This window comes from Sporothrix schenckii, assembly GCF_000961545.1.
Source record: "Sporothrix schenckii 1099-18 chromosome Unknown Cont44, whole genome shotgun sequence".
NCBI lineage: Eukaryota > Fungi > Ascomycota > Sordariomycetes > Ophiostomatales > Ophiostomataceae > Sporothrix > Sporothrix schenckii.
In genome coordinates this window covers 835,207-861,623 of record NW_015971145.1, presented here as the reverse complement: position 1 = coordinate 861,623, position 26,417 = coordinate 835,207, and the positions used below count along the sequence as shown (strand labels likewise).

The following is a 26,417-nucleotide window of genomic DNA, read 5'->3' as shown; positions in this document are numbered from 1 at the left end:
GGGTCAGCCCCCGTAGGCTGTTAAACCAAGTTGGTAGGTACGATTCGTACCGACCCGTTAGGCCCTAACAGGATGACCCACTTCGAAGCGACCATCTTTCAAAGTGGATCTCCTTCTGTACGACGGGTTAATTAATGCGATGGGGGTAAAGGAACGTGCAGATTATGTATACAGGAGGATTATGGTGATGGATGCGGGCAAAAGTAAACAAAATATGACGAGATTTTAGTTATATGATCCGAGTACGATTATGGTTTATGTAGAAGCCCACCATGTCACGAGACAAGGCGGCTCACCTAATCCTAAGTCTTACATAATACTCTGGGCACTCCGCCCCGACTCAATACTCCTTTGCTCCTTTTACTTCAGCTTTTTTTACCTACCCTCTTTCTTCCATCTCTCAAATTTATTGTCTTTAATTTTCGTTTTCTTCAGTCAGGTCCTGTTTCCTTCCGTCTTGGTTTTTTCTTTACTTGTTGTCGCTATACAGCTATCCACTTAGTTTTCGACGGCTTGGCTTACACGAATGTATGCACTGGTCCTCAAAACGTACACTGTAACACAATGCGGAGTACGACATACATCAGGTCATACAACGTACGGAATACACTGCTTTGCACTCCTCCATTCGTGATTCGAGGTTTCTATAGCAGTTATAAGTATTGCTTTCCATGCGATCCTCAAGTAAACAAAAGCATGTCATGCACGTAGTTTTCATTCTCCCCATGCACTAGGAGCAGTGTTTTTTCATTTCAGCTCCCTCAGGTGGCTTACTGTTTTATTGGTCGAGAACAATCCTACGTTGTTTCAACTTTTTCACTGGCTGGACATGAGCGCTCCGTATGGTCGCGAGGACCAACATGCAGCTGAATCCCACGCCTTGCCAGCCCCGCTCGCTGTTCTTTGTCTGGCGCTTAAGGCTTCAATCTCCCCCTTGCAGCCGGCTTTTTTATAAGCTCTTTGTCTTTCTTCTCCTCTCTCTCACGACGCGCGACTACAACAAACAACCTCCAATACACGTTTTACGACAGTGGTAAACCCGCGAAAGATCGAAAGATGCCGCCATGTCTCGACCAACAACCACCACCGATCTTGTCAAGCGTCTGCAAAGCGAGGTAATAAGCAAAAAGGAGCGAATCGCCCTACAGGCACTCGCCACGGAGATGTTCGAAGTGTTTCGCGAAGAAAAACTTCTGCGCCTGGGACACGAAGCCGCCGCGCTGGCCGTTGTGGCAAGCCCAGAGCGCTACCGGGAGCTGCTCTGGGCATTCGCCAATGCCATCATAGAGGGCACCACCGACGACAATGTGCTGCACCCGGTTCTTTGCAAATCGCTTGTGCACGTCCTGCGATGCTCCATCACGCGCGACACCGCTGACCCGAGCACCAAGGTCGACAGTCGACTTGGCACCGTCCTCAGCAGCCTCAAACGGCGCCTGGAGTCCGCTGTGGCACAAGGTGACCCAAATGCAGAATACCAGTTGGTGTCGACACTGGGCAGCGTGCTGCATGCCATGTACGACGTCCAGATGGTCGGCATTGACCGCGAAACGGTGCAAAAGCCACTTCTGGACACGCTGGACACGCTGAGCAAAGACAGGGAGATCCGCCTTGCGCAGGCCGCAACCTATGCCTACGAAGCGCTCCGATGCCTCCCCGACAGCGAAGGCCCCTACAAGATACTCCTCCTCAAGTTGGTCGACGTCGTTGGTGCCGTGAGCAAGATTGCCGGAGCAGTGGCGACCATGGACGCCTCCAAGCTATTTAACGGCGCTGTGGGCTTGGCCGATGTGCCCGATCTCGTCTCTGCCATGGTGGACGTGGTGAAGTCGATCTCCGAGGCCGTGGGCAGTCTTGATGCCGCCAAGGATGTTGTCAGCAAACAACGCAAGCCCAAGAGCTGGTACGTGGCGCTGCGCTACGGCGACATGCTGATCCAGAACAGGGCCTTTGCAATCCTCAAGTTGTTTTTGGACAAGGTGCCCTGCCGCCAAGACATTGATTTTCTTTGTGGCCTATCTGCCCAGCTGGAGCAAATGTGGGTGCAGGCGGCGGCCGACGATGGTGCCCAAGCACGCGCCACGCGAGATCATGTCCAAGCCGTATTTGCGTCATTGCCGCAGCCGAAGAGCCGCTCGGATCCACTGCACGGTGTCATTGGCGGCGCGTCGGACAACAAAAAGCGGTGGGCCGCGTGGAAAGACGCGGTTGCTCGCACAATGCGTAGCCACACACCGCAGCCGAACAACGACAACAAAACAAAAGACTACGCAGACACGCTTCACTGCTACACCGTCACATTCGGGTCGTTGCCTACCGGTCTCCTCTCAAAAGCATGGCTTCGGTGCACCCAGGCCCAGCGATTTTACGCGGATACACGTCTTCGAAAGCATTACCTTGCTCACGACGAGTACCTTTTAAAAATCGAGCGGTTGTCTGGCGCGTGGTTGCCCATGCAGGACTGCTATATCAATCTGAAAATGATCAAGACGTCCAAGTCCAACACAAGCAACGAGACGGTGCCTCTTCACAGCTTGTTCGACCCTTGCATCTGCAAGGACGGGGTGATGCGTGTGCCTCGTCGCCTTTTGATTTACGGCGCTGCTGGTGTTGGCAAGACGACACTCTGCAAAAAGGTTGTGTACGAGCTCACGCGATCCCCAGTGAGCCCCGAATTTCAATCTTGGACGGCGGCGTACGACAGGGTCATTTGGCTCCCCCTTCGAAATCTAACGAGTCACGACCCTGGCAAGAAGTACACGTTGCTGGATCTCTTTCAGGCGGAATATATGCACGCACTGCAAGACGGTGAAGTCTTCGCACGGGTCCTCCACGATCACTGCACAGCGTCCAGCGACGATGACGCAAAAAGCAGCCGCACGCTGTTTTTACTCGACGGCCTCGACGAGGTGTCACAGTACCTTGACGCCAACCACCGGGCAGCCAAGTTTCTCCTTTCCTTGCTCAGCCAGCCGGATGTCATCATCACGTCCAGACCAGGTGTACGCATTCCCAACCGAATGCGTATACCACCATTGGACTGCGAGCTGGAGACGACGGGGTTCAATGATTACCAAGTACAGCAGTACGTGCGCCATTCTCTCAGCGACAGGCAGCGTGTAGAAGCGTTTCTGCGGTTCCTGCACCGCCACAGGCTCTTGTCGGAGCTCGTCAAGATCCCACTGCTGCTGGACGCACTGTGTTACATCTGGCAAGACAACAACCCCAACGACAACCCCAACGACAACCCCGACGACGATAACCCCGACAACGACAACCACGCCACCGAAGCAGCGCAGTCCATCAAAACGGCCACGGCCATCTACCGGGCCATTGAAGACAAGCTGTGGTGCAAGGACATTCCCCGTCTCGAGAAGTACGGCCCCCGTGGCCGTATCACCGAAGACATGGTACGTGGTCTCCGGATACGGGAGCAAATCCGCGAGCTGGTCCACGTCGAAGCCGCGTTTCTGCAACAGATGGCCTTTTCGGGGCTGGTCAGCGAGACCGTCTACTTTAACGAGCGCCACTGCGACAACGTGCTGCGACACATGGACGCGCCGTGCCTTTCTGGATCCGTAGACGATGTGCTGCTCCACGTGTCGTGTCTGCGCACCCTGCAGCCGTCCATCGCATCGCTGGATTCGATGGCCACCACGGACCGCCACCGGACATACCACTTTGTGCACTCTACGTTCCAGGAGTATTTTGCGGCACAGTACTTTGTCGGCTGCTGGACAGCTGGCACGGCGCTTGCTTTCGTTGTCTCAAAGGATAGTGCAAGGCACGTCATGGGCACGGACCGGTTTCTTGCCGCCCACAAGTACGACGCTCGCTACAGCCGATTTTGGCGCTTCGTGGCCGGCTTGCTCCACAACGAGACCGACGCCCCCGACACGGCCAGTCTAGGGCGTTTCTTTGACGCCCTGGAGAGCGAGCCACGCGACATTGTGGGCCACGAGCACCAGGCGCTGGTGGTGCAGTGTCTGGTCGAGGCCGACCCAGCCCAGGACATGGCCCTCTTTGACGCGCACCGCAGCCGCTTGAAGGAGTGGGTAGCGTACGACTTTGATCAGTGGCAGACACTCCGGGTGCTGTCACTCTTCTCGTTTCCCGAGCTTATATCTGGTCCCATTGTGCAGGACGAGACGGGGACCATTACCCTGAGCGAGACAAGGACGTTGGAGCTGCTGCAGAGCAATTTTCTACGGGAAGTGCCCCCGGACCTGTGCATCATTGACGCGTCGGGGCGCATGCCACTCGCTACCTGCAAGCTACTGCGAAAGCAGCCGTTTCTTCCAGTCCATGTTCTCCAGGCCATCACATACCGTCTTCGCCACTCTCCAATCGACCGATCACACCATTCTCTCGACGTACTGGGCCAGCATCTCGGTGACGCGCTGCCGTTGATCCTCGATTGTCTCAGACACACGACGGGCTTTGTGCGGGCCAATGCCGCCACCGCCTTTGCCGGGATCGCGTGTGACAGAGCGGCTCTCCCGCCCGAGGCCGTTGCGGCGCTGGTTCGTTGTTGCACCAGCGATGTGTTTGAGGGTGCGGCATGCAATGCCATGGTCGCATTGTGCAACGTGCGGCCCTTTCCCCAAGACGCCATTGTCGTCATCTGCGACAAGCTGCACGACGAAAAAGACAGTGTCCGCCGAGCCGCTGCAGAGGCCGTGAGGCAAGCGCGAAGGCTCCCTGTAGAAATATTCCTGGAAATTACCGGCCGGCTTCTGGATCCAGCGCCCGACGTCCGGTCGGCGGCAGTAAAAGTGTTTGGAGCAAGACTAGAAGCGCTGCCCGATGCCGTTTTGGCTCGCCTGGCCCAATTTCTCGGCTCGTCGTCCAACGCAGAAAAAGCGGCGGCAATCCACATCTTGGGCAGAACGCCGGACAACGCGTGGAGAATGGAGCGAATACGTAGCCTGCGCAAGGGCGAGGCCAGGAACACACAGCATCCTGTTTTTGAGGCGCTGATCGAATTGCTGCACAACGGTCCAACGCCCACAATCCGTGGCGTTGCCGCATTGGCGTTTCGACTGACAGACGGGCCTCTCCCCGCACACATATACCAACAGCTTGCTGTCGGTCTTGCGGACCAGGACTTTGGTGTCCGCGGCTATACGGCCGTGGCTCTATGTTACCATACAACACCTCTCTTTCCTGCCGTGGACGATATTGTCCTTGGTATATTATCACAGGCCGAAAACTTTGACAACAAGCTTACGCAGCGTGTGTTTAATATCCTTCCCACAACCTTGCCTCTGTCTCCAGCGACAATGGACGTCCTGGACCAGAAACTGTGGGATTCCACAACGGCGCGTTGCATACGGACATGGATACTCGCCGTATTTCAGGTTCAAGCTGGCCGTCTTTCTGAGCCCACCTTGCAGACTCTAGCAACACCCAAACAAATACAAACGCTAATTAAACTCCAAAACATTCAAATTCATACAGCACGCCACCAGGTGGCCGAAGTCAACTTTGCAACCCTGCGACAGATTACGGAGATCTTTGGCGCACGGCAGTCATTGCCAGAGAGCGTCTTGTCGAGTCTACTGGAGCAGCTTCCTTCTAGCAACGGCGACGGCAGCCTTGAAGTATTCTCGGTGGCATTCATAACTGCCCTATCGCACCGCGAATTGGTCTCTCGGCCCGTCCTAACGAGCATCTTGTCGTGCCTGACGAGTTCTGTTACGGAAACGCGTAACAAGGCGGAATCGACACTTTATCGCAAGTCGACCTTGCCGCTGGACATTCTCCTGCCGCTGCTGCAACATACCGTACGAGCCAAACGCGCTGTGAAATTCAACGAGCGCGCGAAACGGATTTTTGAGCACATGGTGGCCCGTCCTGACGCGGAACTTGCCAGCCTGCTTCAATCAAACAATGGAAACGCCCGTCTTCTGTTTGATAGTTGTCTGTGCATGGCAAACCACCAGCCCGTTCTATGCTATGCGGATGGAGACACACATTATGCATTTGTTGTCGGTGGACACAAACGACGCGTGCCAAAAGCGTACTTTCCAGCCGACCCGGAAGACATCCTGAGAGAGCTGGGTGTTCCGGCGGGTCGACACCGGGTATGGGACGAAATCGCAGAAGAGAGTGCGCAGGGAGGCAAAGGCGAGGATGGGGAGAAGGGTGATGAGAATGATGATGGCAAGTACCGGTCGGGTTACATTTTTGTTACTTTTACTGTTATCATCCTCTGGGCATCGTTTTATGTTTCGTTTTTATAAGATGGACGGAACGTACCGCTGACATGAAGTATATCCAAATTGCTCGTAGGAGTTTTCCAGCCAATGTCAGATTTGGTTGCTGCTGCCGTGAAGGAATAGACAGACATCGTCGTCTTCCAGCCGCGACTCGAGTTCATTTCCAACCACTCAGCTCTCAATGCCATCTTTCATGAATCAAGGCACGCTTTAAAAAGTATTTTCCATTGTTACAAGGATGTAGCCGTGCCATAATACGCCCAATGCCCTAAACGTAGCATTATACTTTTTTTGTTTTTCCTTCGCCCGTAAGACTTTTACCGCACCGTCGCGCCCTTGAGCGACTTGACCGTGCACACTCCGCCGCTCTCCGTCACCAGCTTGCCCACACCCTCCTTGCCGAGCTCCTTGACCACGCCCGCGTCAAAGCCAACCTCGAGGTCGTCCGTGGTCGTAAAGCCGGGCTGGAACATCTCCCACACCTTCTTCTTGGGGTTCAGCTGGCCCTCCGGCTCGCCCTTCCAGCCCTCAAAGAAGACCTTGGTGCCGGCGGGGGCACCGGCCGGCGGGTTGACGAGCTCGACCGGGCCGCCGTGGTGGTCCTCCTCGCCCTCCTTGAGGCGCGGCGACGCGGCCAGGACCATGGCGGCCGACTTGATGCCGCGCATCTTGACGGGCTTGAGGTTGCAGACGACGACGACCCGGCGGCCCTGCATCTCCTCGAGGGGCACAAGGCCGTTGAGACCGGAGCAGACGGTGCGCACGACCTGGCCCTCGTACTCCTCGGTGTCCGTGGTGCCCTTGGCGTCGCCCATGGCAATGGTGGAAACGTAGAGCGAGTCGGCTTCGGGGTGCTTGACGGCCTTGAGGATGTGGCCGACGCGGAGGTCAATCAGAGACGGCGAGGGCGGCGCCGGCGGTGGCGGCGCCGCCTTGGGTGGGCGGGCCTGCTTCTCCTTCTTTTCCTTTTTCTTGGTCGGGAGGCCCTCGGCGGCGGCACCAGCAGCGGCACCAGCAGCAGCACCTGCTGCGCCACCTGCTGCAGCCTCACCCTCTGCGGCAGGCTTCTTGTCCTGCTTCTTTGTCCGGTCGGCCAGCTGCTTCTCCTCGCCTGCTGGTGCAGCAGCGGCGGCGGCGGCGGCCTTCTCCTTCTTCAGGCGCTCCTTCTCGGCCTTGGAATCGACTGCCGGTGCCACGTACAGAACCTCCTCAGCGTCAATGGCGACCTTGTCGGCGTCGGCGACCGTCACGCCGAACAAGGCGGGGCTGTTCTGCACAAAGTCGACGAGGCGCACAATGTTGGGCAGGCCCTCCTTGCCGGTGCGCTGCTCGGGCGTCCACGCCTTGACGACGGGCGCCAGGGACTCGTAGACGGCAACATCGGCCTTGGACGGCTTGGAGCCGAGGACGGTAGTGCGGGTGGCCAGGAGGGTGTTGAGCTCGGCGAGGACGGACGGCGTCGAGGCGGCCGAGGCGGCGGTGTCAACCCACTTCTGGATCTCGGTCTCCTCGGCGGGGGTGTAGGTCTGGGAGGCAATGGCCGCCATGATTGGAGATGTGGAGGCGACGGTGGAGGAGAAGAGTGTCGTGGACGTAGAGAAGAAGGATGCTTGTTGTTTTTGTTGTTTCGGAATAAATCGAGGCCGCAGGAACGAAAAAGTCGTTGGAGCGGGCGCAAGAAACCGGGGAGGGCTTCGAAGCGCAAAGGGGCGGAAGATGCGTAGGAGGGACAGTTTGGCGGTTGGTGAGCTGTTGCGGTCAGCACAGTTGTCACACGAGGTTCGTGAGGTTATCCGAAGGACATACGTTGAGATTCGACAACAGTGTGACAAAACGGGCGGGAAACTTTTTCTAGCGCTAGAATGCCCCGCATTGGGAGCTTTGCTTCACTACGCCTGCCTTCAGGACAGAGGGGCAACACTAAACTGGCTTACATAACACGGCCAGGCTCCGTCCCATTTATCTGTCCCTGGCTAGCGCGTGACACCGCGAAAGTCTGGCGCGTTTGTCCTGGCGTCCAGGTGGGTCTTCACGGCTCCTGCCCCTGCTACAGTTTAATTGAAACCGGCAATGATCGGGGAAAGTACGCGTGACGCGCCTTCCTTTTCCCTGGTGCACTCAGCTCGACATCGCCACTGCGGATTGCGCCCTTTTTTGGCTTCATCCCTTCCTCGACGAGTATTGACTTCGGATTGATTGGAAGACAGCTATTTTGTCTCGTTGTCGCATAGAATTTCGTCTTTTTTTGGCATATCCTTAATATTCTCATCCCGGGCTCTCTTTTCACATTCACTTCAGATTTCTCTCAGATTGCTTTTGAATTGCGTGTTTCACGGGCGTTCACGTCTCGGCAGTTCTCTGTTCTGCCCCTTTTACTTTTCACACACCGTTCTCTTCTCGCCTTCGCATCCATCTCCAAACCATGGCCCGTCATCTCAGCTCTCCATCCGACGTTGGGACCGATTGTTCAAGCCCTGCCAACGTCATGACAAGCCCACCGTCATCACCTCCGGCCCACGAGCCGGTCAAGACCGAGACCGACGACGCCACCGAAATCACAGAAGCTTCGACCGCGACCCTCGCCGACATCTCTTCGGAAGACCAAGCTCTGATCGAGGCCGAGGAGCGCCGCGCTCGCAAGGCCAATGCCGTCGAAGAAGAACGTCGCTTGGCCGCCGCGCGGCGCAAGAACAAGAAAAAGGCCAACAACAAGGCCGAGCGGGAGGCCAAGGGCCGCGAATTGGACGAGCTTCTTAAGCAGAGCGCGGCCTTTAGCGACATCCTGACCAAAAAGACACAGGTACTGGGCCGCGTCGGGTCCGGGTTCGACGGTCAGACGCTCGGCGAGCACGACCTACAGATGGCGACGCAGCCGAAGTGCCTGGTGGGCGGCACGATGCGGGACTACCAGCTTGAGGGCCTGACGTGGATGCTCGAGATCTGCCTGCAGAACATGAGCGGTATCCTGGCCGATGAGATGGGCTTGGGCAAGACGGTGCAGACGATCTCGCTCATTGCCTTGTTGAGGGAGCAAGAAAACTACCTGGGCCCGCACCTGATTGTGGCACCGCTGAGCACCCTGAACAACTGGATCAACGAGTTTCAGCACTGGACGCCCTCGATCCCCGTCGTCATGTACCACGGGACACCGCAGCAGCGCAAGGACTTGTTCACGAATCGGATCCAGAAGCACCTGTCCAAGGGCCGGCCGACGGACCAGTTCCCCGTTGTCTGCACGAGCTACGAAATCATCTTGCGCGACCGCGCCGATCTCTCGAAAATCAACTGGGAGTTTATCATCATCGACGAGGGCCACCGCATGAAGAACTTTGACTCGAAGCTGTTCCGTGAACTGCAGTCGTTCCGGTCGGCGACGCGGTTTCTGATCACAGGCACGCCCCTGCAGAACAACCTGAAGGAGCTGTGGTCGCTGCTCAATTTTTTGATGCCCAAGATCTTCACGGACTGGGAGGCGTTCAGTAGCTGGTTCGACTTTAGCGAGCTGCAGGACGAGGACACGACGGCCGAGTTCATCGAGGACCGCATGAAGCAGGACCTGGTGAAGAAGATTCACATGGTGCTGCAGCCCCTGCTGCTGCGGCGTGTCAAGGCAGACGTGGCCAGCTACCTGCCCAAGAAGCGAGAGTACATTCTGTATGCGCCCATGACCAAGGAGCAGACGGGACTCTACAACGCCATCAGCGACAAGACTGTCGACACGCGCGCCTACCTGGAGAACAAGGTGGCCGAGCATCTGACGGAAGAGGCTGCCAGCCGTACGCCGCCACCGTCATCCAGGCCATCGCGGTCGTCCCGCTCGAGTCGGGCAAGCACAGTTGTTGCTGTCAAGGAAGAGGAGACGGGAGAAGAAGAGGAAGCAAAGCCCTCCAAGGGGCGGACCAAGTCGTCTCGCTTCAAAGCACCACAAGCCAAGGTGGAGTTGATTTCGGTCCCCATTCGGAGCAGCCCGCGTGCTAAGAAGACGGTGGAGACGCCGCCGGCTCCCGCAATCAAGGCGAAAAACGCGTTTGCCGTGCTGATGGGCAAGTCAAAGACGAATGTTTCTGCTGCTGCTGCCGCTGTCCCGGTCGCATCGATCGAGACCGCACCCCCGGCGGCCACCAAAAGGATGACCACGAACAAACGCAAGACGTTGCCAACCACGGAAGAGCCTGCCTCAAAGAGCGCCAAGTCAAGCCGCCACTCGACGCCCGGCAGCAGCTTCACGGCAGCCAGCGACGTCTCCGCCAGGGACCTGTCTCGCACCAGGACACGACGCCGGCGCACCTACCACGAGGCTGACGCCTCGGACGAGGACAAGATGTCCGACGATGAATTTGAGGCCGCTTTGCGCGACGAATATGCTGCCGCGGAGGAAGACGAAGGCAACGAGTCAGGCCTCTCTGGTCTCTCCGGCGAAGAAATCCAGCGTGTGCAGACGCTCGAGCTGGCCAAGCGCGAGATCGCCAACAAGAAGCTCGGCAACCCACTGATGCAGCTGCGGCTCGTCTGCAACAGCCCGCACAATTTCTACAACCCATGGTCATGGTCGTCTGAGAGCGGTGCCGACCGCCCCATCGACGAGTCCATTGTCACCTCGTCGGGCAAAATGCTCTTGCTTGATCGCCTGCTGCCCTCGCTCTTCCGCCGCGGCCACAAGGTCTTGATCTTTTCACAGTTCAAGACCCAGCTCGACCTGTTGGAGGCGTACTGTGCCGAGCTGCGCCGGTGGAAGGTCTGCCGCATTGACGGTTCCGTCGCCCATGCCGACCGCCAGGCCCAGATCGACCTGTTCAACCGCAGCCCGCGGTACAAGCTGTTCTTGCTGTCGACGCGCGCCGGCGGCCAGGGCATCAACCTGGCCAGTGCGGACACGGTCATTCTGTTTGACAGCGACTGGAACCCGCAGCAGGACCTGCAGGCGCAGGACCGCGCGCACCGCATCGGCCAGACACGGCCCGTGGTCGTGTACCGGCTGGCAACCAAGGGCACGGTCGAAGAGGACTTGCTGATGAGCGCGGACGCCAAGCGGCGGCTCGAGAAGCTGGTCATTAAAAAGGGCGGGTTCCGCACCATGGACCAGAAGCTCAAGCCAACAATGGCTGTTGGTGCGTCGGGTGACGACGGTGCCGAAGAGGGCGAGGGCAACGACCTCGACGCGGACACACTACGGTCGCTTCTCCTCAAGGACGGCCAGGTGTACACGGTGTCGGGCGACAGCGACGTCGTCCTGAGCGACCACGACCTGGACGTGCTGTGCGACCGCAGCGACGAGGCCTATGCACAGGCCGCCAGCGGACAGGGCGACGCAGCGGCGTTCAAGGTCATTGAGACAGGCGTGAACGGCATTACTGAATCGTTTAAAACGGCGGCCAAGTAGCGTCGAAGCAAGCCATGCAGCGTATCTTTCACGAGACCATGCCAGTACATTACATCCGTGCACTGTTATTACATTTGTCTGCAATGAAACCTAGTAATTGAAATGGGGAAATGAAATATATTACAAGTGATCAATCTGTATTCAAAATATGGACATGCCAGCCGTGCACTATTTGCGGGCGGCAGGCGTGGGTGCAGCATCGGCGTCGTTCTCGGCGGCGCCAGCATCGTCGGCGGGCGGAGCAGCCTCTTCAGCGGCAGGCGCGGTGGCGTCGTCTGTGGATTCATCCGCAGGCACCTCGGCCGGGTCCGGAGCCGAGTCATCGACCGGCGTGTCGGCAGGGACGTTGGCCGGGTCGTTGGCAGGGACGGTATTGTCGGCCGAGTCGTCGCCGCCATCAGCGCCATTGGGATCCGTAAAGTCGTTGCCGTCATATCCGTTGGAGCCGTCGTCGCCGTCGTCACCAGAGTTGGTGTCTGGGGCATCGGCGAAGCCGCCGGGATTGCCGAAATTGCCTGGATTGCCTGGATATCCTGGATTGCCAAAGTTGGCACCGGCGGCACCTCCAACCGCGCCACCGACGGCACCCCCGGCCACGGCACCGCCAACGCCGCTACCGCCACGATGGCGACCGTCGCCGTTGCCGCCATTGCCGTTGCCGCCTCGGTTCCCACCGTTGCCGCGCTGGCCGCGGTTGCCGCCTCCGTTTCCGTTTCCATTCCCACCTCGGTTGCCGCCGCTGCCTCCGCGGTTGCCGCCGTTTCCGCCACGCCCACCACCGTTACCACCACGGCCTCCTCCACCATTGCCGCCACGACCACCGCCACCACCTCCGCCTCCGCGGCCTCCACCGCCACCTCCGTGACCGCCGCCGCCACCGCCGCCGCGCTGGCGAGTTTCAAGAACCGGGGATGAGAGAGAAAGAGCGTTTGTGGTGGCAACAGGCGCCGCCACGATGCCCTGCAGGGCCGAGGCCGCGGCCAGGAGGGTGATGAGGAAGTTCTTCATTGTGTTCTCTGCCGAGGTGGATGATGTAGTCAGATTGCCAAAGAGTGCAGTGTGCCTGTAGAAGGGGGCGTACAACAAGAGGTGGCAAGGAGCGGTACCAGAAGCTGTTAAGCCTCCTTATTGTACGAGACGACCGACTTGTAAGCAGATATTTATATGTAGACACGCTCTCACATTGTGGTATCGTCATTTTGGCTGTTTGTGGTGGACTGCGCCTGTCCCAGAGTCCAGGCTGTTTATTTTTGGCTCGGGTGTAATGTGAGTTGACATTGTTGCCCTGCTAATATCATGCCGCGTGTTGCGTGTCTGGAATCTCTTTTTCTCCGAACTTGGACTAGAACACCAGTATCCAATTATTTCTACAGAGCGCAATGACCGAAGGAGGGGTAAATAACTTCCTGATAGTTATTAATGAAGAAAGGCCATCGTAGGTAGACCAAGAGTGCGTCATGGTATCCGATCAACGATGTAAAAACACAATCATTTCGCTAGGGTAATGTTCTGAGGCGCGGAGCTCTGGGTGGATTCAATATATCCATTCCCGATGTCCGAGGGCGCAAGCAATTGCATTCCCTTGTCCCGTGTGGAAAGTCTACGCGTGTTCCGGCGGTTCTTCCTCTTCCAGTCTCTGACTCTGGAGCTCAATGTCGACAAGCCATAATGAAAGGGCCCAAATGACTAGGGGCATCATGAAGAAGAAATATTATTTTGAACCGGCTGCCAAGGATTGTGACGGCCAAAGATAGATTCACTGGTATTCACATCTGTCGAGTCTAGACTCCTGCCGGCCAGCACGGTTGCCGACGAAATAGAGTTGATGTGCTTCATATTCCCGGTAGGCGATATATCGTCTCGTTTTTTATTTTGAACACATGGCTCTTAATTCATGGCGTTATTGCCCGTCCTATATTATAGTCCGTTTTGCCGTCTTCCCCTTGTCTCTCCGCAATGTCCGAACGGCAAGAACAAACCTTATTTTAACCATATACGAAAAAGTCTTCACGCCAAGAATTCGCTATTATACGGCCATATTCGTAATGATGCTCACGAATGGTCGTGTAGCAACTCGTCATATGTGTCGTGATGGACGCCTTGGTAATGACACTTCTCTTCGGTAATTCGTTGTCGTGAGTCTGGCAGATATCGCCGCACAAAAATTAGTTAGCCGTATTTTTATGCAACAGCCTCTTACTTTATCTACGCTTTTACCTGAATTTTTATCAAATGTTTATTTTTTTTTTTTTTTTAAAAAAAGGAATGCGTACAAAAAACAAAACAAAACCTATCCAACAAGAAAACACACATGAAGCGTTTATTCCACAAAATATCCTCAACTACGACATACAAGCAGTCCCCTTAAAATAATATGCTTTGTCAGGAACCCAGTTACCCGTCTTTAACTTGCATTGTTTTTCCTTGACAGCACGTGGCTTCGGCTAAAAAGTACCGCCTTTGCCTCCAAATGGATAAAACACACGAATGATGCCTGCAGAGCGGGCGTTGGCGTCGTTCATCACAATCGACAAATGCACAAGTACAAACCCGGACCCCGGCCTCTCGTCTGCACGGTTCTAGTCGGACAAATGGCATTGTCCAGCGAGTTGCCGTAGAAATGCAAAAAGAAAAAAAGAAGAAAGGACAGAACATTTTGAAGCCTGAGACCCAATTAGTCCCGCATCGTCCCGCCACCGGCGCCGTGGTTGATCATTCTCCCTGTGCCGGGGGCAAGTCCTAGTTTCCCAACCGTTCTAGTGGATAACCCGATTCACCCACCGACCTGGCAGTCGGTGTGAAAGAAGGAAAGCGGTGGCCAGGAATGTGCCATTGTAATTACGCCATGGGACAGCACACTATTGATTGACGGGGGACACTGCATTCGGAACGAGGCTCAAAATCGCACGCCCACTGCCTTTCCAGCAATTTCTGTATATCTCCCATTATTTCTCCGTCCAGATGCAAGGCTGCTGGCCCGCGGGAGCGAATGGCAGACGGCGGACGGATGCAAATGCACATGCAAATGCACAGCATGACAAGGGGTGGCACAGCGTGGGAGCCCGGCGCCGTGCTACTGGTGGAAGAGGCTGGCGTTTTGTGGCGTCAAGCCCCGTCTCGCGTCGTCGTCCGCCGCATCCTGTATCGTTTTCTCCATTGTTGTCGTGGCCTCGTCCCACGTTTGACAGGACGTGGGGGCGGGTGCATAAACTGGGGAGAGCACATGGAAGGCATGCTGTTGTGGCGTTCACGATTCTGCATCAAAACATCGTTTGGCGTCGGTGTCGATGTTGGGTTTAACGGAAGTCGGCCGGCTCATCGGGTGCAGTAACTTCATGTCAGATGCGCTGTACGCACCGCCAAAAACCAGTCGGTTGGGCGCGTGTGTTGGATTGCTCTGTGGTCTCTCCGTTGATTGGCATGATCAAGGGTTGTCATACAACGAACAATCATGGCAAATAGCAGACATGCATAAAGGGAAGATGCTGATGTTCTTCACGGCCTTTGACATACGTCATTCTACCTACCATCGGTCGCGTAGAAGGAAGTACGGAGACAGTTCAAGGATAGGTTGGACGATCGACCAACGAGGCCCGCATTCGCCTTGTGGAGGTATCATGTACGGTCGCAACCCCAGGAGACTGGCTCTCTGTGACAGCGAGGGAAAGGCAGAAGCAGAAGATGGTACGAAATACAATGATGGAATAGAGGCACAGAGGGGTACGTAACATACTGAGATATTGAGATCAACAGAGATTGATACACCGTGGGTGATGGACAAACGCCGTTGGATGACTTGGTGAAGACCATGGATGAGGATTGGTTTCGACACATAATGTACGTGAAGACGCTGCCCAATGATGGACGGGGGCTCGGAGGCTGCAAGGCCCTGCAATGATGATAGACATGGATGGTGAGAGGAGGGTGAGAGAGATGGGGACCGTCAAGGACCGTGATGGGTCAGATGGATAACGGTGGGCTGCCAGGGTCGAATCGAAGTGATGAAGAAGGAGGAAAGGAAAAGGAATGGGGGGCAGGAAAATCAGATCCAGGAAAGGATCATCAAGACCGGGCGTTTTTGTCGTCTTTGGTTCCACGGTTTGGGTGTCGTTTAAGGCGGGACGTTTCCGGAACATTTGGATCAGGGCACAGACTCACGGGAGTTTTGCAGTGTGTCGGTTTCGATTATTTTTTGCGTGATACTTGACGCGATGATATTGACGCGATATGTTTGGTAATTGAATCCTGAATTTTGTCATGACAAGAATGGGCTGGAGACTGTATTGTTACTAACTGAACATACGGAAATGAGGCAAGCTTTTTTCAATAGCTTGAAATAGAAAAGGACAGGACAATAACGACAAATAACGAGACAGCATGTATGCGTACTGAGCACAAAATGCCAAAATGCTCGACCAAAACGTATCGCAGCGCACTCTTAAGTTGGAATATGTCTGGCTGCCCACGTGCTTGATTCCTGTGTTTTGTTTTGTGCCCTGAATCAAAGGACCAGGGGATGGAAGCGACCCAATTGGGAGACATTTTAGGCCAGTGGCCCCTGTCAGGGCCCACTTCGACACAAACCCACTAATTTAGCACTTGTGAGGGACCCTTGTCAACGACAACGACCTTTTCGTCGACGACCTTCTTTTCAACGCAACGACAACCCCTGCCTGGAAATCCACTGAGCTCCCGCACGGACAGAAAAGGCCTCGGCTTTGCAAATATTGTGCAATGCAGGCATTGTGAAGCGATCTGGGGCGAGGTTGCGCAAATGGCTCGCCGTAGGAATTCCACGCCATAGTACATATTCGGGGAGAAGTTTGTCATTTACGACGTACAGTTTGCGGACTCCTCCCATGTCAAGCACTTACGGACGAATACCGTCGCAGTTGGTCGAGCCCGGAGATCACGTCGACGCGTCGGCTTCTTCTCGAAAATAGAAATAGGAGCTGCAAGTTAAGAGCAAATATGTCGGATGTCATTATGGAGTACAGCATACTAAGTGGGCAAAGGTATATTTAGACGAAAGGCACCATTAAGTGTCTCACGGACGTGCTGTGTAATTACTGTACGGCTTACATCGTAGGCTATCGGGAGACTTGAGGAGGTCATGGCACAGACAGTCGAAATGGCACCGAAGCCGGTCCGCTGGTCGCCAACGCCATTCTTCTTAGTTTCAACGGCGCTCTTACCAGAAACGGGTGACGTTGAGTTGACACGAGGCGAGACCAACATGGACTTTGAGACAGAAGAGAGGCAGATGTGGCCGCCGAGATGCTGGAGAAGAGCACGTGTGATGTTTTAAACATGCATATTCTGTACAACGAGTGTCGCCCACAGAGATTTCTGCAACATCTTACCATCATTGTCTTGGAGTGTCTCTCTCGTGCCTCATTCCAAAACCAGAGGTCTCATCGCTACCGTCATTCGAACGAGGGGACCCCTGTCTATCGATGGTTGTGTGGTCGACGTCGAGGTGGCAGGGTGGGTGGCGTCCCGCGGTTGACTCTGTTACCCACACTTTTGTGCTCGGGACAATACCATTCCTGATTTGTCCACCGACCCGATGCTGGGCACCGTGTTGAGACATTCACTTTTGAATTCAACGCAGAGGTGTAAGAAGAAACTGCTGCAAAGCCAGGAACAACCTTCCTTTCTTGACTGTTTTATTACTTATTTTCGCTTCTCTTTCTGTTTTGTCTCCTTCTCCGTATGGAGAACGGAGGACTCCGTACAAAACGAATCCACTTTCAATGTTCCACCTCGCGGATGCATTGAATATGTTTTCTTTTTCTCAGACAGCCACTTCTTCGCATGTGTTCCTCCCCCCACCCCTCGCCGTGTTTGTGCCATGCCCAGCCAGTCAAGACAGAAAACGGTGACCGACCTGTGATGAGGCCTGTGACGGGTGGCAAACAAGAGCCGAGTTGTGCTGAGCCCGACAAAGGAAGAAGGAAGAAGAAAATAAAATAAAAGAAAATGAGGCAAATAAAAAAGAAAAAGTAAAAGAAATACTCGCACAAGCCGGGGAGTCCATCCAACTCACAATCGGACAGAAATGAAGCACCCTCCTGTGGCATCGTGCTTGTTGAGTTCTTACATCGTACGTCCCGAGAGCTGCAGGAGTCTTCCGGCCCAGTCACGTCTTGTTCGCGGACGCTCCATGCAAGCCAAGGCTCACGGTGCGTCGTATCTCTCCCCCGTGTTGTCTGGATGCACAATGCAAATAGTGTGGATGGGTGGGGGGTCAAAGGAGAAACACATTCCCAAAAGGCATTGTTTCCTGTGGCAGCTCGAACGGGGCAGTGAGGCACTAGCTTCCATGCATGATCCTATGCCATCCACCACTCTCACGAAAGAAGCTCATTGTTGTCTTGGCTGGCTGGCTCGCCGGGCATCGTCGTTTGGTTTCTTTTTCTGGATTCCCACCGTCTCCTTCGTCTTGGTTCCCGCCCCTCTGGGATCCGCTTCTTAATGGCGAGGGGCACGAAGCCAACAGGAGAGGGTGTAGGGCACATGTCCCAGAGACAGGTACCAGTGACCGTTGACGACCGACCGATTTTAGCTCGCGCGGAACGACGCCAATGGCGAATGTATCTTTACGGTTCCTGGCTGCCATGCGAGAACCTGGACCGGTGTGGACGTTGGTTCGTCTTTTTGGTGTTTATCATTTCATCTCTTTTCTTGTCTTGTTCGATAGTTTCGTTTTTTTTCCTTTCCCCAGTCTAATATCTCAACCTCTCTTTTCTTGTTTATTTTATATTCCTTTTTTTGATTTGGTCTGTTCCATTGTCTTCCTTTGCTGTCTCTTGTTTCCACTGGACACCGTCATACATAACCTGTGACAAACGCACCTCTTGCATCCTTCACACCCTCCTTCTCTCGACACATTGACCCAACAACCGTTTCTGCAGCTTTCCGTCTTTTTGTCCGTTCGCCTTATCTGCCTGCATCTGCCTGCGATCGCCATACTACCTGCCGAATTTTCTCGTCTGTGCTCACTCTCCGGCCCATTATCACAACCAACTGCACGTCGCACACCTTAACTCACGTCGCACACCTTAACTCACGTCGCACACCTTAATTCGACTCGCCGGCCCCACCATGGGTGTCGACGCCGAGGAACTAATTGTCCGGCCGTTTCGCGAGGTCGTCGAGCGCGGCAACGAGGCGATCCAGAATGCCGAGGCCGGCGAGGCGGACGATGCCAGCAGCGTCGACGGCAGCGTGCTGGCCGACATGGCCAAGGCGGGCCGCGCCGTCGTCCGCGAAGGCGAGCGCGCGCTCAAGCGGCTGCAGCCGGTGTGGGACGGCCAGGTGGAAAAGTACGGCGACGCCTTCAAGGACGCGATGCTGCAGCAGGACGACATTGAGCGGCGGCGGCGGGAGCTGGAGGACCTACTGTACGACTTTGAGGACTACACGGAGCCGCGGTCGTTTGACGCCGCCAAATTCGTCGAGCTGCAGGCGGCCACGCGGTCGTTTGCGCTGGACGTGATCAACCACACGAAGCGCCTGAAGCTGGAGTCGCCCAAGCGGGCGTCGACGGCGGCGCAGCTGGCGGCCATTGCGGGCGGCGGCGGGTCCGCGGCACGTGGGACGGCCTCCCCCTTGTCCACGCCCACGACGGCCACCAAGAGCAGCTTCCCGCCCCTGCCGCCGCTGCCCCCGTCCATGGCCGGCATCCCTCCGCTGCCGCCGATGCCGAACCTGGCCTCCCTGCCCCCGATCAACGTCAACGAGCGCCGGTCACGGGCGTCCCTGCTCAAGAACGGCGGCGGTGGCGCTACAGCATCTCTGCCGCGGCTCGCCTCGCTGACGTCCCACCCACACACGGCGCGGCCCGACTCAATGGACGACGGCGACGACCAGCTGTTCGAAGCCTCGACGCCGACGTCCTCGGTGGCCCCCTCGACGGCGCCGTCGTCGAGCCGTGCGTCACTCGCCCACAGCAGCCTGCGCCGCGCCAACACCAAGAGCTCGGTGGCGACCAGCATGTCGGGCGCGTCCACGCGGGGGGGCATGCTGTTTGACCACGCCGAGCGCTACCAGCTGTACGACCATCCCGAGGGCCAGGGCCAGGGCCAGGACGAGCGGGGACACGACGACAGCGAGAGCGTGGCCCCGGGCGGCGGCAAGCGGTCGACGCCGCCGCCGCCGTCGATTCCCCGCACGTCGGCATGGGTGAGGAGCCATCAGCAACATCTTCAACAACTACAGCAGCAGCAGGCACAGACACAGACACCAAGCCAGCGCCTGCGCGCCAGGGCGTCCCGCGACACCGTGGCCACCGACTACTCGTACGACGGCCCGTTGATGCTCTCGCGGTTCAACTCGCTGACGGTCGACGGGTCCGTGCGGTCGGCGTCGGCCACCACCAGCGCCACAAGCGCGACCACGGCGCCCAGCCCCGTCCTCGACTCCGCGGCACGGTCGTCGTACCTCTCGTCGGCGCCGACCAGCTACACGTCGTCGCCGATCCTGGCGCTGGGCGAGGCAGACGGTTCCGATGGTGCCGGTATGAACAACATGAACAACAAGCCCACATCGTCGGGCCCGGCCCCCTTTGTTGCGCCGCCCATTGCGGCGCTGCCCCCGCCGGCACTGTCGGCGGCGCACGGCCACGGCTCGTCGCAGAGCATCCAGGACTTTATCAAGTTTGCGCCGTCGCCGCCCGTGCCGCCCATCAGCCTGCCGCTGTCGCCCAAACACCTGCCGCGCCGCGGACGCGGCGACGTGGACGACGACGTGGACGCCATTGATGACGACGACGATCACGACGTGCACGGTGGTGGTGATGATGGCGGCGGAGACGATCCGTTGATGCGGGATGCCGAGCTGGACGACCTGGAAGAGCAGATTTACCAGCGCCCGGGATCACGGCAGCAGCCTTTCCGGCACGACCGGCACGACCGCATCAACACCAAGCGCACAATGCAGCCCGACGTGCGGGACGCGACGACAGCAGCGGGCGACCGGCCGATGTCGCGGCAGACGACGAGACGGTCCTCGATCGCCACACAGCCGCAGACACAGCCACACAGCCGCCCACCGGCCACGCCCGAGACCATCCTGGACCACGACCTGCACGACCTGCCGTCCCCGTCCGGCATGGCCTCCCCGAATCTGCCACCGAGCATCCCGTCGGGCATGTCCGACAAGGTGTTTGACAACGGCCTGATGGTGGTGGACGAAGAAAAGGACAAGGACAAGGCCAAGGCGGGCGCCGCATCGGCCGCGGGCGACAACGCGGACGTGCCCCTGACGCGCGAGTTTGTGCGCGAGGCCGATTGCAGCATCGGCCCCAAGAGCACGTTTGAGATGATGGGCGGGTTCTGCAAGGGCGCCGACCTGTACCGCAGCGGCGGCCACTGGCAGGGCATCAAGCAGACGGGCGGCTACGTGGCCAACAAGCAGGCGAGCATTGGCCGGTGCGTCGGCTGCAGCTATGCGCACAACTACGAAGAGGTCCGCCTGGACATGGAGAAGAAGCGTAGGTCCCTCCGTCCCTTCCCCTTTCCCTGTATCATCACCTTCCCCTCCCGCTGCTGACTAACACCTCCAGCCGAAGCCACCTTCACCAAAGCCGGCGGCGCGCGGTTCCGCCTCCGGCTCCTCTACAAGTCGCACATTGCCACGGCCATCAGCTCGCAGCGGCAGGCCGAGAGCCACTACGCGTGCATCTTTTGCGTGCACGCGGGCGCGACGGTCCGCGAGGGCGACGCGACCGTGTTCACGACGCCGGACCACCTGCTGCTGCACCTCGCGCGCCACCCGCAGCCGCTGCCGCTGGTGCCGGGCGTCACGGTGCTCTACGGCACCGACTACCAGCCGGCGTCGGCCAGCAGCGTCAGCACGGCCAGCAGCTCGGACCCGGACACCAACAACTTTGACCTGCACCTCGTCAACCCGCCGCTGCCGACGCCGGTGCCGCCCAGCGTGGGCCAGGCGCCCGTGGCCACGGCCACGCGCGAGCACCTGCAGCGGTGGGGCGCCAAGAAGCTGGCGCGGCCGCCCAACTACGGCGGCGACATGCTGCACTTTTTGGCGGGGGCGCGCGTGGTGGGCGTCATGTTCCCGGAAAAGTGGGAGGGCAAGTGGTGCATGGGCTGGCACGACGGGTTTGTGGGCGCGTTCCCGGCCAAGGCGGCGCTGATGGAGCCGCCGCGGCCGAGCGAGATTCCCATGGCCAGCAGCGACAGCGGCATGTCGGTGACGACGCGCTGGAAGTGGAAGCCGCACGAGGAGAAGGACAAGGACAAGGACGGCAAGAAACAAAAAGGGTCCGGCGACTCGAGCAGCAGCGTGCTCAACGCCGGCGGCGAGGCGTCGCTGTGGCTGTCGTTTGACAAGGGCGAGACCATCTCCAACGTCAAGTGCCTCTACGCCGACCACTGGTGCTGGGCCGGCACCAACAGCAAGGGCCGCTTCGGCGTCTTCCCCCAGTCGCACATCCTCACCAAGACCCTGCAGCAGGAGTCCCTGGCGCCGCTGCGGCCCATCAAGACCGGGGGCTGGTCCGCCAAGAGCATCTTCAAGGGCGGCAGCAGCGGCGGACGGAGGCCGCCGAGCAGCAGTGCCGCCTCGTCCATGAGCAACAGCACCGGGCGGACGCGGTATACGTGAATGTGACTGGGGTGGTCAGAGACGACAAGTTCATGCGAGAGTTGTGTACTATTGTAAGACGAATGTAATGCATTTTAGGTAGACTTTTGGGATAGATCGGACCAAGACAGAGATGGCCATGGATATTTACCATGGATAATATGAGCGGTAACGGACTGCATGATCCGTGAGTCGATCGGATCGACTGTCTTGGAACAAGTGCGTGGGACAACAGATGTGGTTGACCGTTGGCGCGCGCCGATAGCGTGGACGAGGCTAAAAGCGTTGGTGATGTTTACACGCACGAGTTCCTTGGTGTGAGGGACGGGAAAAGGACGGGAAATAGGGCATGGACGAAAGGCGACAGCTCGAATGCACTCCGCCGGCCTTGACTGGTCTCAGCTTGACCACGGCCGCCATGAGGCCACTAATGCATGGCAGGAGACCAAGGATGTGCGCTATCCTGAACGAGCATGCGTCCCGGCAGGGCGCACATCCCTTGCGTCCATCTAGGGAATGACAGGCCGATCGTAGTGCGTGGTGGACACAGCGCAACAAGAAACGACTACAAGGCGGGGAGTCACATCGAGCAGGGGGCAGCAAGTGACGGAAAGGGCATTGGGACGGGATCGACCCGGGAAATAAATAATGGTGTGAAAAGTGACCGGGGATATGGGTTGCGATGCAGCGGGGAATATGACAAAAGACAAAATAAGTAACACGATGGTGGCCACGCCAAAAAAATAAAATAAAATAAAATAAAAATAGAGACAATAAATAAAGAAAAGAAAGTGTGCTGTAAGCCTGGCTCGCCTGGGAACGAAGCACGTTTCTACCCCAAAGATCAGCAGTCGACTTCCCAATATGCAGAAAAGAAGCGAGGAAGAGGGGAGACGCAACAACGAGAATCCCCAAACAATATGGCTATGGCAAGGCGGCTTGGGGCAACGATCCAACTGAAAACGAGAAACTGGAAATGCATGTCTCAGTTTGTCTCCACGTCCAGCCAAGCCTGGGCAGCAAATGGACTCGGCGTCTGCACTCCCTTTCCATCTCCTTACTTGGCTGGAGAGGAAGACAGTTGACGTTGCTACTTCCATTTGCCCTGGTTGAGCTATACTCTTAGTCGAACGTGGAAGCAAAAGTAGGCCAGTGCAAACGTCGAGTGTGTGCCCCTTGCATGCGGCTCGAGGAAATGGTCACGGACTTGGGAGCGGGAGCGGGAGACCGCTGGTTTGGTTCTTTGCCTGTCGATCAATTCGATTGATGTTGCCGTAGAGCTTTCCTCTCCCATCGTTCACGCAGCACAAACGAAATTAACGAGACAGGACAGTGTGACGGGCGGACAAGAGGCGTGTTGGTGTGATACTTTTCACCATTCGTTCTTTTCATTTTTCCCACTTGTCTTGCCTCCTAACCTGACAAGCCACATTCTCACCACGCAGTCACATCCAGCTGGCCCGCCCTTATTGTGTTGCGCTCCTGAGCCTCCAATCATTGTAAAGTTTTTCGTCTTTCAGTTTCTCTCAACGCCCACTACTTATCGACTATCGACGGGAATGTCTCTCATTCTCGTCTTGTCTCGTTTTTGTCGCGTTATTTGCTCGTTTTTTACTCGTTTTTCAGCCCCGTCTCCTCCTTGCATGTCTTGCTACTGTCGAGCCTTGCCTGTGTACAGTTAGCATATATGATCGACGCCATGTCTTCCTGTTTTGTCTTGATATGTTTCTTTTTTTGTTCCTTTTTTTGTCCTTCCCAAACGCCGCCAGTCGCGTCTTCTCTCGTGCTCCGTCCCACATATCCCCAATGTCTCGCTGTCCACACGCGCACAAACACAAAAGTGTCTTATCAATGTCAATGGAGTCCGTCGGCCACGTCGTACGTTGTACGGACTCCCAGATTTGCACCCACCCATTCAATGCACAAACTATGGAGTGCCGAGCAGATGCAGGGCGCTAGGGCGCTGGCGCTACGTTGGGACGTTGGGCAAGGGACAGGGGCTCAGCCAGGCCCAGCAGATCCTCTGTGTATCTTATGTAGACGCACCCTTGCTTCCTGTCCACTTACACGACATGTCCACAGTCCACAGATCGCCTCTTGCCATGATCAAGACGGCGGATGGATGTGTTTCGTTTGTTGTCTCGTCTTGTTTTTCTCCGCCGTTTGTCTCGTTCATCTATCCAATATTACTTCTACCGTAGTGCCCGCCCATCTTCTCGAATGTTGTTTGCCGTTGTCTCTCCCGTCTCTCCCTCCTTTATCCACGCATTCTTTCGTTCCTGTTTTGTTTGTCCAACCAGTTCTATTCGCCTTTTACACTTTCTACTTCATTTCCTGCTCTCGTCGTCAACCATCCAGCGTCTGATTTCAACCAGCAAACCTCGAGTGCATTCCTCTGCATCGATCACGACTGCGCGCCGACGCCTGTACATGCCCTTGTCCGCATCAACATGATTCTCGAGCGGCAGGGCCCCGGCTCTGGCTCACTGTTGGCCGCCGCCATGGCCGCCACCCACCGCCGCCGGGACGCGTTGTACACGGCCAACCCCACGCCCGCCCAAATCGCCCAGCTCGACCTCGCCAGCAAGTCCTCCCTCGAAGCGCTGGTCACGGTCGTCTCCGCCGTCGCCATGGCCCTCATCACGTCCACCGTGGTCCTGCGCCTCACCGTGCGCCGCTACTCTGTCGGCCGCTTCTTCCTCGACGACTACCTCGTCATCCTGGCCTCGGTCTTCACGCTCGTTGTCTGCTCGGTTGTCATTGCCGCCACCAAGTACGGCCTCGGCCAGCACGTCTGGAACCTGGACGGGGCCACGATCCTCGATCAGCTCAAGGTCTGCATCCAGCTCATGTTTGTCGCCAACATTTTCTACGCGGCGGCCATCGCCTTTACCAAGCTGTCTATCCTCGCCTCCTACCTCCACATCTTTGCGCCGCGCGGGCTCCTCAAGACCACACTGTACGCGACGGCGTGCGTCACCGTCGGCCTCGGCGTCGCCTCGGTCCCGGCCACCATCTTTGAGTGCATCCCCGTCGCCGGCGCCTGGTCCCTCAACGACAGCGCCGCGCATTGCTACACCTTTGTCAACTTTTTGTACGCGAGCACCGCCATCAACGTGACGACCGACCTGATTCTGTGCCTTGTGCCCATCCCGCTGTTCTGGCGCCTGCAGCTGCCGCGGCGCCAGAAAATCGTCATCTCCGTGCTCTTCTTCCTGGGCGGCTTCGCCTGCATCGCCTCCATCGTCCGCCTCGCCTACCTGCACGTCCTCTACGATCCCATCGACGTGACTCGTGAGTTTCCCGTGTGTCACGTATTAGAATTTATTTATTTATTTTTTGCTCACCAACATAGACGACCTCGTCTCGTCCGTCATGTGGACCATTGCCGAGTGCACCATTGGCATCGTCTGCGTCTCGCTGCCGCCCCTGCGCTCCCTCTTTGCCAAGTTCTGGCCCGGCGTCTTTGGCAATGCCAGTCCCGCACACAGCAGCACCAGCGCCGTGTTTGTCGCCGGCAAGTCGGCCAGGATGTCGCCACACCACCCCTACGCGCGCCAGTCGAGTGGCCAGTCCAGTGGCCATGTCAACACGATCGGCAGCTTCGGCGGCAGCGCCAACAGCAACAAGTCCGCCAACGCCCTGGCCATGGCACCCCTCCCGTCGGGACTTGCGCGCCATGGCCGCCCTTCGCGGCACGCACACCACTCCCTGCATTCGTCGTCCGACTGTGACGACATCGACATCGACGACGATGACCTCAGTAGCCACGAGGAGGGCGGGCTCTCTCCACCCAAACCAGCGGTCGTGATCACGGCAGTCACGAACGTCTCGGATGGTCCCAACGACCTTGAAAAGTCGCCGCAGCGGCGGAACGGCGACGTCGAGATGGGCGTCGTGCCGTCACCAGAACAGCAAACGTCCGTGTGGAATCCACGACACGGCGGCTAGGTGTTGTTCAGCGTGTCCGTGTTCTTCTTGTTTTAACTACTTTTACGTCGATTGTTGCCTGTCCGTTCAATAACGCCATACCCTCTTTTGTTCGCCGCTCATTCTCCTTTTCTTATGTGCTTCTTAGTAGTAGAGACATGAATTGCATGTTTACCATCAACATTTGTAAGCGCCGCTTGACTTACGGTTTTGCTCGAATCGATTCCTCGGGTGTCTAGATAACCGTTTCAGTGCTTTCACTGCTCCTTATTTGTCGT

General features: G+C 57.1%; 7 protein-coding genes across 7 annotated transcripts; 4 read left to right on the top strand and 3 right to left on the bottom strand.

The window, feature by feature from the left end:
* Positions 1 to 1,064: 1,064 nt before the first annotated feature.
* SPSK_08290 (uncharacterized protein) lies at positions 1,065 to 6,245 on the top strand (the record flags this gene model as incomplete). Its single annotated transcript, XM_016734894.1, has 1 exon — positions 1,065 to 6,245. One exon carries the CDS (start codon positions 1,065 to 1,067, stop codon positions 6,243 to 6,245), a length of 5,181 nt encoding a protein of 1,726 aa, XP_016587006.1.
* A 293-nt stretch (positions 6,246 to 6,538) lies between these two features.
* On the bottom strand, positions 6,539 to 7,768 carry SPSK_09365 (aminoacyl tRNA synthase complex-interacting multifunctional protein 1; the record flags this gene model as incomplete). The annotated part of the gene is made up of 1 exon (XM_016735938.1): positions 6,539 to 7,768. The coding sequence occupies one exon, from the start codon at positions 7,766 to 7,768 to the stop codon at positions 6,539 to 6,541; it is 1,230 nt and encodes a 409-aa protein (XP_016587005.1).
* An 875-nt stretch (positions 7,769 to 8,643) lies between these two features.
* Positions 8,644 to 11,601, top strand: SPSK_08460 (snf2 family helicase ATPase; the record flags this gene model as incomplete). Its single annotated transcript, XM_016735057.1, has 1 exon — positions 8,644 to 11,601. The coding sequence occupies one exon, from the start codon at positions 8,644 to 8,646 to the stop codon at positions 11,599 to 11,601; it is 2,958 nt and encodes a 985-aa protein (XP_016587004.1).
* Positions 11,602 to 11,769: 168 nt separating this feature from the next.
* SPSK_09695 (uncharacterized protein) lies at positions 11,770 to 12,609 on the bottom strand (the record flags this gene model as incomplete). Its single annotated transcript, XM_016736267.1, has 1 exon — positions 11,770 to 12,609. One exon carries the CDS (start codon positions 12,607 to 12,609, stop codon positions 11,770 to 11,772), a length of 840 nt encoding a protein of 279 aa, XP_016587003.1.
* A 3,579-nt stretch (positions 12,610 to 16,188) lies between these two features.
* SPSK_09738 (uncharacterized protein) lies at positions 16,189 to 16,970 on the bottom strand (the record flags this gene model as incomplete). The annotated part of the gene is made up of 3 exons (XM_016736308.1): positions 16,189 to 16,317; positions 16,684 to 16,881; positions 16,965 to 16,970. The coding sequence occupies 3 exons, from the start codon at positions 16,968 to 16,970 to the stop codon at positions 16,189 to 16,191; spliced, it is 333 nt and encodes a 110-aa protein (XP_016587002.1).
* A 1,738-nt stretch (positions 16,971 to 18,708) lies between these two features.
* SPSK_08383 (uncharacterized protein) lies at positions 18,709 to 22,230 on the top strand (the record flags this gene model as incomplete). Its single annotated transcript, XM_016734982.1, has 2 exons — positions 18,709 to 21,097; positions 21,170 to 22,230. The coding sequence occupies 2 exons, from the start codon at positions 18,709 to 18,711 to the stop codon at positions 22,228 to 22,230; spliced, it is 3,450 nt and encodes a 1,149-aa protein (XP_016587001.1).
* Positions 22,231 to 24,659: 2,429 nt separating this feature from the next.
* Positions 24,660 to 26,160, top strand: SPSK_09157 (plasma membrane protein Pth11; the record flags this gene model as incomplete). The annotated part of the gene is made up of 2 exons (XM_016735736.1): positions 24,660 to 25,503; positions 25,565 to 26,160. The coding sequence occupies 2 exons, from the start codon at positions 24,660 to 24,662 to the stop codon at positions 26,158 to 26,160; spliced, it is 1,440 nt and encodes a 479-aa protein (XP_016587000.1).
* Between the last annotated feature and the right edge of the window lie 257 nt (positions 26,161 to 26,417).